General features: G+C 38.6%; 1 protein-coding gene across 21 annotated transcripts in view; it reads left to right on the forward strand.

Moving 5' to 3' along the window:
• The window catches only part of DTNB (dystrobrevin beta), a 248,467-nt gene that overhangs the window by 34,037 nt on the left and 193,637 nt on the right, over positions 1-20,793 (forward strand). For all 21 annotated transcript variants that reach the window (XR_015725320.1, XR_015725318.1, XR_015725317.1 and 18 more), the window contains 3 exons: positions 4,781-4,848; positions 13,328-13,408; positions 16,962-17,175. Coding sequence is in view for 13 of the 21 variants with exons in the window: in XM_087863800.1 (XP_087719926.1) it covers positions 4,782-4,848; positions 13,328-13,408; positions 16,962-17,175 (362 nt within the window). In the remaining 8 variants the exon portion in view is untranslated. The remainder of the gene's footprint in view (positions 1-4,780; positions 4,849-13,327; positions 13,409-16,961; positions 17,176-20,793) is intronic.

Here is a 20,793-nt window from a genome sequence, read left to right on the forward strand (position 1 = left end):
CTTGTGTTCCCTCTCTCTCTGGCTCTCTCTCTCTCTATCTCTGTCGAATAAATAAATAAAATCTTTAAAAAAAAAATGAAATGGCCTTTTCCAGTACTGTGCTGTCTTGATTGCTGTGGATTTTAGTAATTCATAAAGTTTACTATAATCCTGCATCTTTGGGGGCGCCTGAGTGGAACAGCGGTTAAGCGTCTGCCTTCAGCTCAGGGCAAGATCCCGGCGTTATGGGATCGAGCCCCACATCAGGCTCCTCTGCTGGGAGCCTGCTTCTTCCTCTCCCACTCCCCCTGCTTGTGTTCCCTCTCTCGCTGGCTGTCTCTATCTCTGTCAAATAAATAAATAAAATCTTTAAAAAAAAAATAATCCTACATCTTTATTTTCCCTTTTCAAAATTGCCTTGTCTATTCCTTTTGCCTATTTTTATGGAATTTAGAATTGTCTATATTTACAAAAATTTCTTCTGGAATTTTGGTTAGACTGTCTGGTTAGATGGTATGTCTTTCTGTTTGTTTAGGTCTTTTAAAAATTTCATCACTGTTTTGTGATTCCAGTGTACAAATCCTGTCCATATTTTGTTAGTATATACCTCAGCATCGTGTTTTTGTTAGAGATATTGTAAACGCTGTTTTCCAAGTATTCAATTTCTAATTGCTCAGTGTTAGTAAACAGAACTGTGGCTGACTTTTCTGTTTTGACCTTGTGTCCTGCAACAGGGTCAGACTCATGTTTTAGTTCTAGGAGCTTTTTTTGGCTCCTAGAATTTGGAATTTCTGCAAAGATCATCATGTTGTCTGCAAAATAGAAGTAATTTTATTTCTTCCTTTCCAATCTGCTTGCCTTTTATTTTTCATCTTCTTTCACCGGCTAAGACATCCCATATAATGTTTAGTAGAAGTAGTAAGAATGGACATCCTTGTCTTGGTCCCAGTTTTAGGAGAAAAGCATATAGTTTTCTACCATTAAATGTGATCTAAGCTGTAAGTGCTCTGTAGGTGCCCTTTATTAGGTGTAGAAAGATTTTATTTCTAGTTTGCAGAGAGTTTATCATCAGGAATGAACACTGTATTTTGTCAAATGTTCTTTTTTTTTTTTTAAAGATTTTATTTATTTATTCGACAGAGATAGAGACAGCCAGCGAGAGAGGGAACACAAGCAGGGGGAGTGGGAGAGGAAGAAGCAGGCTCATAGCGGAGGAGCCTGATGTGGGGCTCGATCCCACAATGCCGGGATCATGCCCTGAGCCGAAGGCAGACGCTTAACTGCTGTGCCACCCAAGCGCCCCTGTCAAATGTTCTTTTCGCATCTGATATAAACATTTTTTTTATTAGATTGTTAATATGTTGGATTATATTGATTAATTTTCAGATGTTGAATTGGCCTTGCATAAAGGCCTGGAATAAAGTCCAACTGCTTGCAAGCCTTTTATATATGGCTTGATTCAATTTATAGTATTTTGTTGAGGATTTTGCTTGTTGAGGGTTTTTGTATCTATGTTCATGAGAGACATTTGTTTTTGTACTGTCTTTGTTTTGGGTATCAGGATATTATTGGCTTTTTAAAATGAATTGGAAGATGTTCTTTTGTATTTTCTGGTAGCAATTGTGTGAAATTGGTGTTATTCTAACATCTTTTCTATTGCTGTTCTTCATTTGTAACATTTTGTAATTATTTTCCCTTTCTGAAGAACTTTCCTTAGCAATTATTTTAGAGCATGTCTGCTGACTACAAATTCTCTCAGTTTTCTTTAATTTCTGAAGGTTAATATTCTCCCAATATAGAATGAAAAGCATTGCTCCACCATCTTCTGACTTCCATAGTTTCTGATAAGAAATCTGCAGTAATTCATGTCATCAATCCTCTCAAACAGAAGTTGGTAGGCTGTGTTCTGTGGGTTGACTGCCTGTTTGTTTTCGAAATAAAATTTCAAAAAAGCCATACCCATTTGTCTACATATTGTCTGTAGCTGCTTTCATGCTGCAGTGGCAATGGTGAGTAGTTGTGACAGAGACCACATGGTCTGCAAACCTAAATTATTTACTGTTTGGCCCTTTAAAAAAAAATCGGCTGATCCCTCTCCTATGCGTAAAATGTTCTTTTGCTCTGACTTCTTTCAAGAATTTTTCTTTATCTTTCAGCAATTTGATTATGATGTGACCATTATAATGAGGTTCTTTGGCTTTAACTTGTTTGCTCAGTTTCTTGAATTTATAGGTATGTCTTTCACTGAACTTGGTAGGTTTTCAGCCATTATGTCTTCATGTATTGTTTAGCATGCCATCGCCACATTCCTTCTTTTCTCCTTCTGGGATTCTTAGTACATGATGAATGTTGGATCTTTTATTTTTGTCCACCCAGTCCCTGAGGCTTTATTTCTTAAAAAAAAAAAAAAGAAAGAAAGAAAGAAAGAAAGAAAGAAAGAAAGAAAGAAAGAAAAAGGAAAAGAAATCTCTCTTTCACTTTTTTTTCCCCTGCTGTTCAGATTGGATAATCTCTGCTTGATATGTCTTTAAATTTACTGACTCTTTCCTCTTTCGTCTCCATTCTACTGTTGGGTCCATCCAGTGAGTCCCCCCCCCCCCCCCCAATGAGTGCATATTTCAGTTCTAACCTTTCCATTTGGTTCCTTTCACATCTTTTCTTTCTGTGCTGACACTTTTTTTTTTTTTTTTTTTAAGATTTTATTTATTTATGTGACAGAGAGACAGCCAGCGAGAGAGGGAATACAAGCAGGGGGAGAGGGAGAGGAAGAAGCAGGCTCCCAGCCGAGGAGCCCAATGTGGGACTCGATCCCAGAACGCCAGGATCACGCCCTGGGCCAAAGGCAGACGCTTAATGACTGCGCTACCCAGGCGCCCCGACACTTAAGATTTTAACTCTTATTTCAGGAGTGTTTGTGATTGCTAATTTGAGCAATTTTCTAATCGCCACTTTAAAGTCTCTGTCCATCTCAACGTCTGTGTCATCTTGTCAGTGGCATCTGTTGATTGTGTTTTACCTTGTGAGTTAAGATTTTCTTGGTTGGTTTTTTGCCAGATAATTTTGTACTGTTTCCTGGACATACTGAACATTATAAAACTTTGGATCTTCCTTAAATTTATAGAGAGTGTTGATATTTTTGTTTTAGCATTGTAGTTTGGTAGATATCCCAATGATCCAGAATATAGTTATATTAAATTTTTCAAGTTTAATTTGGAGATAAAGATAAAATTTAGAAAATTGTCATAAAGAACTTAGAGATCTCCAGGAATTTTTAGGCTCTACTTTGAAAAAAAGTGGTATAGAGAAATAGCAAAAGTAGAAGAAGGATATAATAAATGAGGTATGTTATAAAGGATATTATGATACTATCTTTTAACCTATGGTTAGCATTTAAAATTTGTAGTGAGGGACCAAGATTGAGGAGGAGGTATTAAACTTTTAAATATCATTCTTTCTTTGTAATTACAGGCTAGTGGTACCAACTCTTGTTTTTTTCTCTAGGACCTAGATTTCATTACATTTTTGCTGTTTCTAGTAGCTTTGTTTTTTGGCTTTCTTCCTGTTTAAAATTTTTTTCTCTTGGGAGTTAATTGTTAAGTAACCATCATGTGTTAAAGCCTACTTGGTAATACATCAATGATTTAGGAAAGGGTTGGCCTTAATTATCAAAATATTGTAGACTGTTAAGGAATGCATTTACATTTTAAATTTTCTTTAGGGTATATTTAAAACTAAACTTTTGCCAGGCATCTTGTTTTGATGGATATGTAATTTGTGTAGTCATCATTTAATTTGTGATTCTAATATATTTGAGACTGTGCTATGTAAATCACTCCATGATTTACAACAGTTTAATCTCCTTAGGGAAATTGTTTGGCTTATGCTCTTTTTCTAGATGTTTTTTCTTCACATAATAAGGCAAAATTCAGCTGAAATTATCGAGGATTTTGCATCAGTAGAGTCTGTGCAGGGGGCTTATTTATTTTCTAGCCTTTCAGGTGTGGAGTTTGGCAGTATGCATCGAAAAGCAACAGTTATGTAAGAAGGTTAGTGAAAGGGTGGGATTTAACTCTACCACTTCTGAGTTGTGCCCTCAAGCAAGTTATTCTTTTCCAGGCTGTTTCCTAATCTATAAAATGGGGATAATAATAACGATACCAGTATCTAGGGTTGTTGGAAGGATTAAATGAGGTAACACATGGAAAGAGTTTTAACAGAGTGACTGGAATAGCCTCTGTTGCAGATTGACAAATCTGCACTATTACCATGTGATAAAAAATTTATCTCTAGGCATTCTTTGAGTTTGGGGATGAATACTTCCTTTGTTCAATATTGTTTAATATGAAAATAGAAGATTTTATTTATGTCTTTTATATATAAGCTAGTAACTATTATATTCTTTAGTTTAGCCTTTCATTATAATTATCTTCTAAATTATATTTAGTACCATGTTTATCTGTGTAAAACAGTAAGGATATAGGAAGCCGTGTTCCAACTAATCCAGGACTCTGCAGAGAAAATAATCAAAGTTAGAAATAACACATGGCCCCATATTTTCAGCTCAGGAAGCAAGTGTATGAGCTCATTTAATTATTGACTTTGTAATATTTTAGAAGCTATCAAGTAAATAAAGGGACAGTGGTTTGTCTTTTTCTGTATCGGGCTTCCACTTTATTTTTACTGATCGTCTCTTAAATGTGCATATACAACTTGGTTTCCTGTACTTCTTCATAACAGAATGATAAGCCCTTGGTTGAATTGTCAAATTGCAGTGGTTTATTGTATCTTTCTTTGTTTCTAGGATGATTGAGGAAAGTGGGAACAAGCGGAAGACCATGGCAGAGAAGAGGCAGCTGTTCATAGAAATGCGTGAGTCTTGAGTGCTTCTTGATTCCTTGTTTGTGTGTGTGGGGATGCCTTTATTTTTTTTGCCTGATGAAGGCACAGCTTTAAACATTAGCATGTTCCATTTTTTTTTTTTTTTAAGATTTATCTATTTATTTTAGAGAGAGACAGAAAGAGAGAGAGAGAGTGGTAGAGAGGGAGAGAGGGACAGGGAGAGAATCTCACACAGACTCCCTGGTGAGCACGGAGCCTGACCCGGAGCTCCATCTCATGACCCTGAGATCATAACCTGAGCTAAAGTCAAGAGTTGGGGATGCTTAACCGACTGAGCCACCCAGGTGCCCCACGCATTAGCGTGTCCCAACCTTAGAAAGGGAAGAAAGGGAGTCAGAGAATCATGGAGTTGAAGGGCCTCAAGCCAGAGCATATATTATAATTGAGTTGACTTGAATATAAGTTACCTTATACTAGAAACAGATTCTAAGGTGTAGAGGACCAAGAGTTAGGACAACACTTGAGCCATAGGAATAATTAAAAGCACTAAATGTATATAGCTTTGGTATATTACTTTATGATACAGTTTTAAATCTTCTGTTAAAAAATTATAGTCTTCTGTAAAACTCGAACAAAGGAAAGGAGGAGTTGAATAGTTCCTAGTATTTGAGTGATTATTTCGGTCTGTCGATTACTTATCTATGTGACCTTGACTGTGTGACTTTGACCAGTGCGCTCACACTTGGTGGACCACAAATTCCTTTGCCATGAAATAAGGTTACTGGTCTGTACCAGGGATTGTGGTATCTTTTAAAAAGCATTATAATCTTTTTAAAAAGTCTGCTCTTACAAGGACCCTTAACATGTGAGTGTCATAAAGTTGGTACTGCTTGGTTGAAGAGGGGAGGCAGGAGCCCTGCCTGAGATAGCCCCTGAGGTACTTGTAGAATGCTAGAATTCTGCCTGTCACAGTAGAAATCAGCAGATAAAGTTTCAAGATCAAGGTATTTTAAATCTTTAGAGTCTTAGTAATGGGAGGCAGAGTTTGACTCAACTGAGATCTATGCTGTCCTGTCCAGCATAACCTAGGTAAGTATTTGTTGAAGATTTCAGGAGACATTTTTGGCAGCGAGTGTGCAGTCTGGGCATCTTCAAGGAGTTTTATAGATCTGAGTCTGTCATCTCGTCATCCAAGCCAGACACCTCGCAGTCACATCCGTCTACCTCACCTTCCACCTCCAAAGAAATCACAAAGTGCAGCTCCGTTTTACCTCAGAAGGGAGTCTTGGTGGTCTGTTCCTGAGACTATGGTGGCTTTGAACCGAGGCTGTGGCATCAGACTGCCTGTATTTGGATCTTGGCTATATAACCTTAGGTGACTTGACTTAACCTCTGTGCTACAGTTTCCTTGTCCATAAAACGGAAATAGTATCTACTTCGTAGAATTATTATGAAAATAAATGAGATAATGTCACTTAGACATTTATTAGCACAGTGCTTGACACAGAATAGTAGGTATTTAATGTGGTTACTTGTGTTTAATATTTTTATCATTACCTTTCTGAACTAAAGCAGTCTGTTTCGGATCCTTTCTTCCATGGTCAACCCTTTGAAATCTGTGATCTGTGATGCTGGCAGCTGACCTGTATAAGTCTGCGTTACTTCCTTCTGAAATCCCTTCAGCTGCTCCTCGTCATTCTCCCCAGAAAGTCTGAGCTCCGGGACATGCCAGGCAAGGCCCTCCTGGTCTCTTTTGCCCTCAGGTCTCAGGTTCCCGGTTCCCATCACACGCCGTGTGTGTCATTTCCCAGCAGTACTGAATTGGCTTTCCCATCTGGATCATGCATTTGGTGTCTTTGTGCCTTTGCTCATGCAGCTGGGCCCACCTGAATCTCCCTAATTGTTCCTGCTTACCATTCAAGACTCAGCCAAGGGGTCATCTTTTCCATTAATTTTTTAACACATTTACTGAAGATCTGCTATGTTCCAGGCACTGTTCTAGGTGATAGGGTTAAGGGGAGAACAGAACATAGTCCCTGACTTCTCTCATATTGCTTACATTTTGGTGAGGGGAAACAGACAAAATAAGGAAACCTAGTAGATAAACAATAAATCCTGATAGTAAGAAGTGCCTGGAGTGCCTTTGGTAAATAAACACGAGCCTGCCAGAGAGCACAGCTAGGCTAGATATTTGGAGTAGAAATTGGGCATTCTGTGAAGAATTGGGCTTGCTGCTTAATGAATGTTATCATTCTGACACATAGAGCTCGGACAAATTGCCTGTCTCTGTAACAAACTCAAGGATATGGACAGTTTTGGAGATGTTTGGTGGGTATGGCTTCTCGTCTCCCCTCTTTCTTCATGGGAAGAATTGCACTGGTGACAGTAGTGTCTGCTGCTAAAAACCATACTCTCTCCTTTCCAACATCCCCACCGGTCTCCAGCATTGTTACCTTCTGTGGATGTAAAAATCATCTTTTGCCAGCCTTATCATAGGGTTCTACCATCTAGGTTTTGGGTTGATTTTATGGCAATTTTGAATCCACTAATCTTTCCCTGTTTTATTTGTCTTGGTGGGTAATTAATAGATTTTTACTTATGTAGGTATGGCCATCATTTTTTTTTTTTTTTAAAGACTTCACTTTTTTAGGGGCACCTGGGTGGCTCAGTCGTTAAGCGTCTGCCTTTGGCTCAGGGCGTGATCCTGGCATTCTGGGATCGAGCCCCACATCAGGTTCCTCCGCTGGGAGCCTGCTTCTTCCTCTCCCACTCCCCCTGCTTGTGTTCCCTCTCTCACTGGCTGTCTCTCTCTGTCAAAAAAAAAAAAAAGACTTCACTTTTTTAGAGCAGTTTCAGGTTCATAGTAAACGTAAGAGGCAGGTACAGCAGGTCCCCAGAGCACACATGCACAACTTCCCCCATTAACACCCCCCCCCCCCCCACCAGAGGGTACATTCGCTACAACTGATGGGCCTGTGTTGCCAAATTGTAACACCCAGAGTTTGTAGTTTACATGAGGGTTCCTTCTTGATGTTGTACATTCTTTGGGACTATATTATTTTTAAAGAAAGATGGTTTTGACTATTATTTTTGCAATTTTTAAAAAAGATTTTATTTATTTGTTAGAGAGAGAGAATGAGCAGGGGGAGGGGCAGAGAGAGAGGGACAAGCAGACTCTTTGCTGAGCATGAAGCCTGACTTGGGGCTCGATCCCAGGACCCGGAGATCATGACCAGAGCCAAAATCAAGAGTTGGACGCTCGATGGACTGAGCCAGCCAGGTGCCCTCTCAGATACTATATTGAAGAACAGGGAGGTCATCCTTGTCTTGTTTTTTACTTTAATGGAGATAGAGGTAATATTTCACTATTAAAATGGTATTTGTTGCAGGTTTTGTGTCATTTATCAGGTTAAGGAACTACTTCTAGGTTCTAATTTATGAAGAGTTATTACTCTTACTGTCTTTAAATCATGAATGAGTATCGAATTTTATCAGATGTTTTCTGCTTCTCTTGAGATGAATATATTTCTGCTTTACTCTATAAGTATAGTGCTAGGGCTGGCAATCTTTTCCTTAAAGGGTCAGAAAGTAAATATTTTAGGATTTGCAGGCCATATGGTGCGTTCTCTGTCACAGTGACTCAGCTTTGCTGTACAGCGAGAAAGCTATCCTAATCATTTAACAATTTAGTTAGAAATAATTTATAACGTTGTGTGACCTTTATTATTATTCCTTTCTGTGATATTCTTAAGCCTTTCTGTCTTTAGACAGTATCTTTCAATTCCCTACTCTTCTTTCCATGCTTAGTATTTTCTCTTGTAGACTCTAAGTGCCATGAGAATGAGGATCATATCTGTTTATCTTGGTAGCCCCAGTGGCTTGATAAATATTTATTGAAAGAAGAGCGGACTAAATTACATAGAAGTAACTTGGTAGCTAAGTTACTAAGAAAAATGAAAGGTGGTAGTTAGAACAGTAGTTCTTAACTCTGGAGCTAAAGTACAGGTCAGTCTACAAAATGCTTAGCGCCAGGCCTCCTGGCTCAGAGATTCTGATTTTATTTTTTCCTTTTCCAAAATTTGGCAGTTTTATTGGTCTTTTCAGGAAACTTTGGCTTTGTTGGTCCTCTCCATGTATCTTTGTTTCTGCCTCATTATTTTGTACTATTGTGTTTATTACTTTCTTCTTTTTACTTCAGGTGATTCTGTTCTTTTTCCAACCTCTTTTTTTTTTTTTTAAGATTTTATTTATGTATTTGACAGAGAGGCAGTGAGAGAGGGAACACAAACAAGGGGAGTGTGAGAGGGAGAAGCAGGCTTCCTGCCGAGCAGGGAGCCTGATGCGTGGGGCTCGATCCCAGGACCCTGGGAACATGCCCTGAGCCGAAGGCAGATGCTTAATGACTGAGCCACCCAGGCGCCCCCTTTTCCAACCTCTTATGTTGCGTAACTCGGGCCATTTATTTTCAGGCTTTTTCCTCTCTTATGTAAGCGCTTGAGAACTTCTTTCCTGTGATTTTCTGTTTTTGCATTCTGTGTGTTCCAATAGATGCCATTTTCATGATCACTTCTCTGTGTTTTCTAATTTGTGTTAGGAATTATTTAGAAGTACCCTTTTAAATTTGCAAATAAATGACTTTTAATTTAAAAAATATTTACCTCAATTGGGATGTGGGTCAGGGGATGAAGGATGTTCTAGAATCTTTGAATTTGGTGATATTTTTTGTTATATGTTTTTGTAAATATTCCATGTGCGTTTGAAAATAATGTGTGTGATTTCTTCATTATTTAGATTCAACTTGTTACATGTTTTATTCAGACCTTTTCTGTCCTTACCGATTTGACTGCTTAATTACTGAAAGTTGTTAAAAATCTCTACTTCGATCATGGATTTTAATTTTTTACCCCTTAGTTCTGTCAGTGATTTGAAGCTTTTGCTCTTAGATGCACAGCTATTAAAATATTATGTCTACCTAGGAAATTGACTGTTTTGTCATTATGTAGGTATACTCTTTTTCTAGTGATGCTTTTTGCTCTGAATTATATTTTTTGTTATTAATATAGCTGTACCAGTTTTCTTTTGGTTAGTATGCCTTGTGCAGTATCTTTTCATTCTTTTTTTTTTTTTTTTTTATTTTATTTATTTATTTGACAGAGAGAGAGAGACAGCCTGTGAGAGAGGGAACACAAGCAGGGGGAGTGGGAGAGGAAGAAGCAGGCTTCCCGCTGAGCAGGGAGCCCGATGCGGGGCTTGATCCTAGGTCCCTGGGATCACGCCCTGAGCCGGAGGCAGACGCTTAATGACTGAGCCACCCAGGCGCCCCAGTATCTTTTCATTCTTTTAAAAAACTTTCTGTATCCTTATTTTTTTTTAAGATTCATTTATTTATTTTGGTGTGGGTGGGTGAAGGGGCAGGGGAGAGGGAGAGAGAGAATCCGTGTGGAGCCCAACATGGGTCTTGATCCCATGACCCTAAGATCATAACCTAAGCCTAAATCAAGAAGAGTCAGATGCTTAACTGACTGAACCACTCAGGCGCCCCTGTGTCTTTATGTTTTATGTGTATCTCCTGTCAGTAACGTAAGCTAGATTATTTAACAACATCTCTTATGACTGACAGTCTTTGCTTTTTCACTGAAGAATTTATCCTCTTTAGGTTTTTTTTATGAATATGGTTGTATTTCACTTTTTCTTCCGTCTTGTTTGGTGCTTCCACTGTGTCCTTTCTCTGTTGTTTTTTCTTCCTTTCTTGCCTTCCTTAGATGAATTGTGCTTCCTTCCTTCTGTTCCACTTTTTCCTCTTCTTGGTTGAGTTGCATATTCTTTTTCTCTTCTTTTTGTGCCTACCCTAAAGATTCGAACATCAATTAAAGTGGAGTCCAGAGCTTTTCAATGTTTATAACTTTATTAGAAGCAATACAGGAATATTAGACAGTTTTAGAGCACCTCCTTTATGAAATACATTCTATTTTTAGTATTATCTTTTTTAACACCACAAATTAGACTTTATAATTCTTTTGTATGGTCAGTTTTTCTTTTGTCTAACCTACTCGATTATCACTGTCTTGGTTGGCTTTAAAATTTAAATCTAAATCTAGGTGGAGCCAGTCATGTGTCCCTAATGTTTCCCTTTGTGGGATTTTTTTTTTCGTTTGTTTCTACTTCACCCACTGAAAGAGTCACCATTCTGTGGTCTGTACCTTCCTCTCTGTTGGGACTTCTGGCTTCATCTCTGGTCCCCAGGGTTTCTAGTCATACTGCCAAGAAAAAAAAACAAGGAAGTCATTTATGTTTATTTTTGTTACTTATTCAGACTCTTATTGTCTTGAAAAGTTTTGCTTGTTAAAAATGGTTGTAAGGGTTTGAGACAATTCAGAAATGTTACTATCCTTACATTTACTAGGTTTGTTATCTCTTCTCTTTCTCCTCCTCATCTCGTTAGTTAGATGCCTTTTTGACAAAATATACTCACTTCCTTACACCTTCTGCCCGTGTGCTGAGCACCTCCACCAAATCCTGTGTCTCCCTAGAGTGCAGTTTGGAATCCTGTGCTCTGTCTGAAGAAGGCTGCATGCATCAACGTGTTTATATAGGGAAAGGACTACTTTTGTCACCTCCTTGTGCCAGCTTTTCCAAAATTGTACAGTTTGTGTAATATTTTGACTCTACTTAGTATATTTTTGAGGGAAAGCAGATCAGTCTTTTATACCAGCAACACAGAACTTTCTAGTTTTCAGTTATTTATTCATTCAATGAATATTTCAGGTGCTAGTTTTATATGTCCTAGTTTTGGGCATATAGTAATGAACAACACAACAATAAAATGGTCTCTGCCTTCCTGAAACTATTTTCCAGAAAATGGAAATAAGGAATGATATAGGGCAGTAGGAGCCATGATTGGGCAAGCACGGGGGGTCCAGGAAAGGATCTGGGAAGAAGCGATGTCTAGGCTGAGTCAGTTCAATGATGTGACGAAGAAAGGGCTGGAACAGTAAGTAGCACTTACAAAGGCTCAGATGAGAGAGCTTGGCATGTTTGGGTAATTACATGTAGCCCGAACTGGTTGGAGTTGGGTGTGAGGTAGAATTTGAGAGTTGCACGAGCCAGACCTTGTAGCTGAGTTGAGTAGTTAGTTATGTGTTTCCCAAACCTACCTTGATTATAGGACTCTCTGGAATGAAGATTCCAGGTTCTCCTCTAGGAGACTCTGATGCACGCTTCTGGTATAAGCAGATACAATAAAACCCTTCCATTTGACTCTTTGCTTTCCTTGGGATTTGGTTATACTATAGAAGCTGATCCCCTATTCTCACGAATGAGGAGAGCCATAACAGAGAAAGAAGGGTTAATCTTTTCTTATCCATTCCCTGTACCTCTTGGGTACTCAGTATTTTTAGGTTGTCTCCTGTCTGTCCAGGAGCTTCACTGGGCTCTCCACCTGTGGCTAGAGTTCTGCCTGTGTGTTTGGTTAGGACCCTTTGTACCATTTCTTGATAAGCTTGAAATATACTATCTGAGAGTAGTATTAAAGTGACATTTCAGTGTATTTCTTATAATGAAATATTCTCGAAATGAATGATAATGAAGTGAACTAGAATCTTTTCTAGTTCACAATACCCAAAGGGATAATATAATCATTTTAGTTTCTTCACTGGGGGCTTTCTATTCTATTTTTTATGTGCTAAACTACCATATTTTCTGATCAGGAAATCAACATGACACTTACATAAGGGAAATTTTTAAAAAGTGAAGGCTATTCTTAGAGGAGTGTATGAGGATTTTCCTTATAGAAACCAGGAAAGATGACTGCTTCAGAAGAAGGTAAATGTATGAGAAAATGTATGAGAAAAATGACAGAGGAAAACACAGTGATACTTGATTCTTGACTAGCACGTAAAACTTCAGAGTGGAGATTTCTGGCAAACTGGGCCAGAGCTTGTGCGGTTTCCCATTTTCCTCAACTAGTTCACTTTGGAATCATGTGATATTTGCCTGATTTCATTTTGCAGCACCTAAGTCTGACTTAACTGTACTGGAGGAAGAGTCCAAAGAGAGTGAGTTCTATGCCAGTGCACTGACGTTTTCCTGAAGTTACTTCTCCGCTAGCAAACATGGCCCAATAACAGTCCTGCAGTCTGATCAATCAGATCAGTACTCTTTCTGCTTGGTTAGTTGGGAGTGGGACTTCCCTTTCCCAGCCACTCCCCATTGACTTCCTAGTATTTCCCTTAGAAGCGGAAGAGAAGGAAAGGTTCACTGCAGTTATGAGGGTTCTCCCTTGGGGTTTTTGTCAGGTTGGCAGATAGGATAACGTAGGCAGAACCACTGGCATGGAGTGGTCGTGTAGAAAGTGCGCCTACCCCTTCCTGACCCCTTTTGTCTTCTCAGAAGAAGGCCTGGTCGACATGTACTGTATGGCTCGCACACACGCTGTGGAGTAGTCCCTTCCCACCATTGAGAAATTCAGTGCTCTATCCAGTTGAACATCTGTTGTTTGTACTTTTTTCAGGTGCTCAGAATTTTGATGTCATACGACTATCAACTTATAGAACAGCTTGCAAATTACGATTTGTACAAAAACGATGCAACCGTAAGTCATTTCAGCTAATTTTTGTGATAGCTGGATGGTGTGCTCAGTAATATAAACTAAAAGGTTTTAGTATCTTTTAGTCATATTGTAATGTTAATTGAATTATTTCTGTCTTAAGTGTTTATTAAAATGTAAGCTTTGTCATGGAAAGAACTTGTCATTTACTCTGTGTGTCCCTCAGAATGTTTACCAAAATTCAATAATGTAACTGGTTTTGAGGCTGGCATAGTATTAACATACTTTAAATGAGAGAATTGATTTCTCCTTCTCACCTGTTTTAAATGATAACTTTTATACAAAATTAATACGATAATCAGCTTCTGGAAGAGAAAAACATTAATATTTTGATAGAGGTATAATAAGTTAATTTTCTTGATTAAAATAAATATAACATGAATCAGCCTTTTCTATAAGTAATCAGTGTGAGAATTGCTACTTATAAAATAAGTAAATAAAATACATATGTGTCTGTGTATATACACACACACACACATACACACAGGCATATAAAATCTTTTTTCTCTTAATTTCCATGAAGATAAACTAACTTACAACAGAATCCTTGTACTTTTCTTCTGTGTGTGTGTTTGTACTAATGAAGAACTATTTTGTATAGTGGAAAGAACATTGGGCTTTAGAATTTGAAAAAACCTGAGTTTTAGTCCTGGTTTTGGCATTTACTATGTTGGGTAAGTCAGTTTACATCTAAACACTTCTACCCTACTTTAAGTGTTATTCAAAAATCTTAGCATAAAATTCTCTCCAGAGAGTTTACCATGCCATCCTAGACTGAAGTCTCTGGTTTCCTAAAGCACTGTTTTTCAAATTATGGGTTGCGACCCATTAATGGCTCACGAAATCATTTTGAACAGCTCTAGCCAGAATTTAAAACATGTAATAGACAAAAAAAAAAAAAGAAAGAAAAGAAAATCAGAGCACAAATTATGTGGTAAGTCTAAAAGTATTTTGTGAGACTTGTTTTTTATATATCTAGAAGAGTGTGTGTGTGTGTGTGTGTGTGTGTGTGTTGGTGTTGATTTAAACATGTTTCTGTGGGTTGTGGTAAAAAAGTTTAAAAACCACTGTCAGAGCAACTACCATTTAATAATTCTTCCTGTAATTATTCTTGGGAAATCGTAGTCTATGTGTGGAGTGTTGAGAGTCTGAAACCAGGCTATTGGCATTAGTAATGTACGGTAAAAGAAGCATTGTTCTAGAAGCTTTATTTTGTCACATATGATTCTTTAATCAGACTGAAATTTTTTTTTTTGCGGGTGTACAGTTTAAGTAGGAGTAAAATTTCAGTTTTGTCCACATGTATATTCCATTGTCTCTACACTGTTTATTGAAAAAACCATCCTTTTTTTCTTCCCTGCCATTAAATCTTTCCTCATACTCATTAGGAAAAATATGTGAGAATGTTCATAGCCATTTCTATATATGAGAGGACCTGCTTCTGGACTCTTGTCTTCCACTGGTCTGTCTATCCTACCAGTAACCACTATTTTGGCTTTATAATGTCTTTTTATTTTTTTTAAAGATTTATTCATTTATTTGAGAGAGAAAGAGCGAAAGTGAGGGGGGCTTGGGGCAGAGAGGAAGAGAGAGAATCTCAGCTGTGCTAAGCAGGGAGCCCAGCTCAGGACTCAGTTCCGACTCTGAGATCATGACCTGAGCTGAAATCAAGAATCGAATGCTTAACTGACTGAGCCACCCAGGCGCCCCACATCTTTTTTTTTTTTTTTAATTGAAGTATAGTTGATACACAGTGTTAAATTTGTTTCATGTATGCAACATAGTGATTCTACAACTCTGTGTTATGCGTGCTCACCACAGCGTAGCTACCATCTGTCACCACACAACGCTGTTACAGTACCCTTGACTGTATTCCCTATGCATTTCTTTTTATTCCCATGACTTATTCATTCCCTAACTAGAAGCCTGTATCTCTCATTCCCCTTCACCCATTTGGTCCATTTCCCTCCCTCCCTCCCTCCCTCCCTCCCTCCCTCTGGCAACCACCAGTTTGTTCTCTGTATTTATGGGCCTGTGTCTGGTTTTTTGTTTATTTGTTCTTTTGTTTTTTATATTCCACATTAAGTGAAATTATATGGTGTTTGTCTTTCTCTGACTTATTTCACTTAGCATAATATCCTCTACATCTATCCACGTTGTTGCAGATGGTAAAATCTCATTATTTTTTGTGGCCGAATAATATTCCATTCTGTATGTTTGCCACACCCTCTTTATTTATTCATCGATCGATGGACACTTGGGTGCTGTCATATATTAGCTAATGTAAGTAAATGATGCTGTAGACAGAGGGGTGCATATCTCTCTTCAAGTTAGTGTCTTCGTTTTCTTTGGGCAAAGACCCAATAGTGGAATTACTGGTTCGTATGGTAGTTTTATTTTTAATTTTTTGAGGAAGCTCCATACTGCTTTCCACAGTTACTATACCAATTTACATTTGATCGTGGGCGTTTCTTATCTTGTTCACAGTGTCAGAGGAAAGGCTTTCAACATTTTACTGTTAAGTAATATGTTTGCTGCAGTTTTCTGTAAATACCCTTAATCAGATTAAGGACATTGCCTAGTACTGTGTTTCTTCATTTCTGGATGTAAGGTTTATTTAAGAAGTGGTCTTTTTGACGATTTGTAACTTAATCTCCCTTTGATCAGAGAGCGTGGTTGATAGGACTTGAATCCTTTGACATTTGCCAAGATTACCTTTATGACGCAGGATAAGGTCAATTTTCATACCCGGTGTTTGTAATCACTGGGGGCGGTATTTCATATAGGGCCCGTTGTGCCTCCTTCGCCAGGTGTAAAGTTTAATTGTCTACATCTGCACTTAAGCTTTGTACCTTTGCTCTATCACTTACTAAGGGAAACGTGTTAATAGCTCCCACTAAGCTTGTGAATGTGTCTCTTTGATGTTCTGTTAAATTTGACAATATATATTTTTGAGGCTGTTGTAGGGGAGGCAAAACCTTACCTCTACCCTCTTCGGGTCTCTGGTTAGGCTTGAGAGTTAAATCGACATCAGACAGATTAGCAGAAGAGCACACAGATTTTTACATGTACCTGGAAGCCCCCACAGCAAAATGAAGACCTGAAGGAGGGATGAGGCCTAACTGCTGACATACTAGGGAAGAAGGAGTAGCAATTGTGGAAAAGTAACTAAAATATATGGGGAGTCTCAAGGAAGATAAGAGTATTTTAATAAAATCTGTACAGATTTCTCTTGGCCTCAATTCACTGTCTCTGGGGATAAGAATGTTTCTTTCCCCTTGGAATAGGGAGGGCATCTTTCACTTGGGAGTTTATATCCTGCTTTCAGGAAGAAAAGAGAAGTTTAGCTTGACCTTCTTGGCACCTGCTGTTTTTCAAGTGTCAAAATAGCTCCAAAATAATCCTTTTGCCAAAGTGGTGTATTTTGGGATCCTATTCTGCCACCCTTCACCATTCTGTTAGATGTAAATGAATGAAAAGTTCTTCTGATGAATTAAAGCTTTTAAATTGTTGACAGTTCATTTTCTTTGTGTTTTAGTCCATCTCGTTGATATCTGGAACATGATTGAAGCCTTCCGAGACAATGGCCTTAATACACTGGACCATAGCACTGAGATCAGTGTGTCCCGCCTCGAAACTGTCATCTCCTCTGTCTACTATCAGCTGAATAAGCGCCTGCCTTCTACTCACCAAATCAGCGTGGAGCAGTCCATCAGCCTCCTCCTCAACTTTATGATTGCTGCATATGACAGGCTAGTACCCTGCATGCTTACTTCATTTTAGGAATGTTTGTCCTGTAGTCATCCTTCTTCCAGATTGCTTTGCTGAGGGTTGTCAACTTAGACTCACAGTGAAAAGGGAAATAATTCCATGTAAGTTCCTTCTAAAGACTGGTTAAATGCCAGAGTGACTCGCTGTCCTAGGGCATGTCACATAGTAAGCGCTATAAAATTATGAAGAATCGCAACACTGAGACATATTGTTTGGTCAAAGTATAGGTACCTTGTGTAGCTGTTCTCTATCCAGAGACGTATAGCTAAGTTGTGAATTTGATTGTGAGGCTTTCTATTTGACTTAACCTTTCTTTACTCTGTAATAGTAACTGCCCCTAGACTCTAGTCTTATTTTCTTCTCATATATGTTTAGGATACTATTTTAATTTTTTTCAGTGCAGAACATTGTCTTTGCACCTTATAACACTAGAAGAAAACTATTTAAATGTACTCCAAATTAAAACAAATGATTTGCTATATTTGTATTCATGGAGGATGAAGCCAGTGTTACAGAAAACAAAAAGAAATCATAAATGATGGACCACAAAAGTTGGTGTTTATATTCCAGGAACGAAGAGTTTAGATTTTTGATTTCTGCTATATTGTTGATCATCCGGTTTTGATGGGTTAATTCCTCCTGCTTCATTCTTTCTCTCCATAGACCTACTTTGAGTTCATACATTTGTAAAATGTTATTCATTACACTTTATAATATTGAAGACTCTGTGAATTATAGTAAAAGTCTGCAGGTGTCAAAGCCAAGTCACACCGTAGGCATTTACTAAACTCACGTATTTATAAGATGTTATCAAATTAGACATTTTATCTTTTAATAAAAAATTATTTTAGGAAATTTGAATTTTTATTTATTTATTTTTAAAAAGATTTTATTTATTTGAGAGAGAGAGATAGAGCACAACAGCTTGGGGAGAGAGGCAGAGGGAGAGGGAGAAGCAGACTCCCCGCTGAGCAGAGAGCCTGATGTGGGGCTCGATCCCAGTACCTTGGGATCATAACCTGAGCTGAAAGCAGATGCTTAACCGACCGAGCCATGCAGGTGTCCCAGGAAATTTGAAATTTTAAAACAAGAGTACACATGAGACGTAAGCCCCAGAATTTGAATGCCATTTTTTTAGTAATTTAGATTTGTGAATCCCTAAGGTTAATTTTATACTGTTCAAGGAATTACTCTTTTGATCCAAAGACCTTAGTAAAAATGGTTATTCTGTAGTGAATAAACAGCATCTTATCATGACACTAAATCACTGAGTAAATCAATTCAGGGTTGTACAACACAGATTAATTCAATAAACAATTTTTTTTTTTTACAAAATCAGAAATAAAAGTCATCTTACTGTTTAAAAATGATAAAACAGATTACAAACTTTGATTCCATAATCATGTCAAGTAAGTTAAATACTATGGCTAAGGAAGGAAGGAGAAGGAAGAGCAAAGAGATAGCAAGAGACAGTGGGAAGACCAAACTTAGGGGCAGAAGGTGCAGAGGAGTCCTGGGGCATAGTCACAGATAGCTGGACACATCCAGACAGAGACAAAGGAAAAGAATAAGCAAACAGTAAACCGTATGAAGACAGATGAGTAGAACAGCACAGTATAGAGAACTAGGAAAAACAAAAAAAGATGAGTGGGTTAAGAAGAGGAAGGACAGTAGTATGTCAGTGGTGAATTTGGTAATTCTCACGTCATATCCTATTGAAAACTTTGGCCACGGGCATCAGAAGCAATCCTCACATCATTGCTAACCTTGAACTCATATATATGATACATATGATAACACTCATCAGTAGTTTGAAAGTGGCTTTCATGTACTGGTAAAAATCAAAGGATCTGGTTATTGGAATTTTATTTTTGAAAATCATAACATTTTGTTGTGAACTGTTTCAGTTTTAGTCTCTCTATTGATTGGCCTCTTTATTACTTAGACTCGAGTCCCTTTGATATGGAGAGTATCTAGTTATTGGTTTTAATTAGTCTTTTCAGGATTTTGAGTTTTCATAATTCTTTTTTTTTTTTTTTAAAGATTTTATTTATTTATTTGACAGAGGTAGAGACAGCCAGCGAGAGAGGGAACACAAGCAGGGGGAGTGGGAGAGGAAGAAGCAGGCTCATAGCGGAGGAGCCTGATATGGGGCTCGATCCCACAACGCCGGGATCACGCCCTGAGCCGAAGGCAGACGCTTAACCGCTGTGCCACCCAGGCGCCCCTAGTTTTCATAATTCTTGAGTTAAAATTTGACTGCAATAATTATTTAATTATTCTTAAATCCCCTAACCTCTAAATTCACAGTCAAATTTTTAGCCAGGTTGTTTTCCGGTTATTATAAGGGATTATAAGACTATAAAGCTACAGTGAGAAACAAATAGGATCTAGATGTTCTCCCTCAGGTGTGTCTTTTATTAGGAGTAAAATATTTTACATTTGACAACTAAAAACACAGAGAACAATACTGTAAGCATCTCTGTGTAGGACATTAGTAAAGGCTTGTGAGGAACAGCAAAACATTTAGATAGCCTCATTTTTTTCCTCGTTGGGCCCTTAGTGTGACAGTATCGGTAGTCACGTGGTCTGGTCTGAAGGTGCAACAGGCAATGCTGTGATCAACCATTTCTTCCTTTTTTAAGAACAAGGGTGTCGAAACTCCCAGCATGAGGGACAGGAAATCTTCCTTACTCTTCTTCAGTTGAGCCAATTTCATTCTTTAGGGGTTGTGATTTACAAACTCCCTTTCCATCTCCGAAGACTGTATTAGGCCAGTGTCTTTAGTTGCAAGCAGTAGAGAACGTACTCACATGGGCTTTTGCAGTAACAGGAAGATAGGCTCACATCACTGAGGAGCCCAGAGGCAGGCCAGCTCTCGATCTTGCTTGCATCAGAGTTCTGGCTTCAGTTCTTCTCTTCGTAGTGGTTGTGGTTTTGCCCTCCTCTTGTATCAGCTTCATCCTTTTGCTACTTCAAAAAATGCCTGCTGTCAGCTTCTACATGCTTCCTCTTTCAAGTCTCGGTAGCAGAGAGAGCCAGTTTCTTTCAACTCCATACTAAGGTATCTGAGCCTCCCTCCAGAAATGTGCATTTGGGCCATGCGCGCGTGTCGGTGTTACGCTTTTTAGCTCAAACAGATCAGGGTTTGGGTCTCTGGAGCAGAGGGTGATTAAATTCTCACCCTCACTGCTTGTTGCCTCACCGTGTGGGGGGTGGTTGGACTGGCTACGAGGGAGATGGCCACATGTCCACCACGAAACTCTTTGCAGTGCGTCATAAACGTGTGGCTCCCTTTCCTGTTAAATGGCCCCTGCTCTCCACCCAGCTCCTTAAATCTGAAACCTCTAAGAATCACGTACACCCTTCTTACACCCTCAGCCTCACATCCATGGCAGTTACCAAGGTCTGTCATTTCTACGTCTTGAATCTCGAATCTGTGTGGATCTCTCCAGCCCCACTGCTACCGCTCAGCCCGCCGCCATCCACTGCTGCCATGGCCGCTAACCAATCTTTTTGCTTGTGCTTTCTTCCCCCATCCATCCTTAGAAATAATAAACATCATGAACCCCGCTGTCTAACCTGGGAACTTGAACATT

Source organism: Ursus americanus, chromosome 7 (assembly GCF_024610735.1).
Source record: "Ursus americanus isolate L20-20 chromosome 7, mUrsAme1.1.p, whole genome shotgun sequence".
Lineage (NCBI taxonomy): Eukaryota > Metazoa > Chordata > Mammalia > Carnivora > Ursidae > Ursus > Ursus americanus.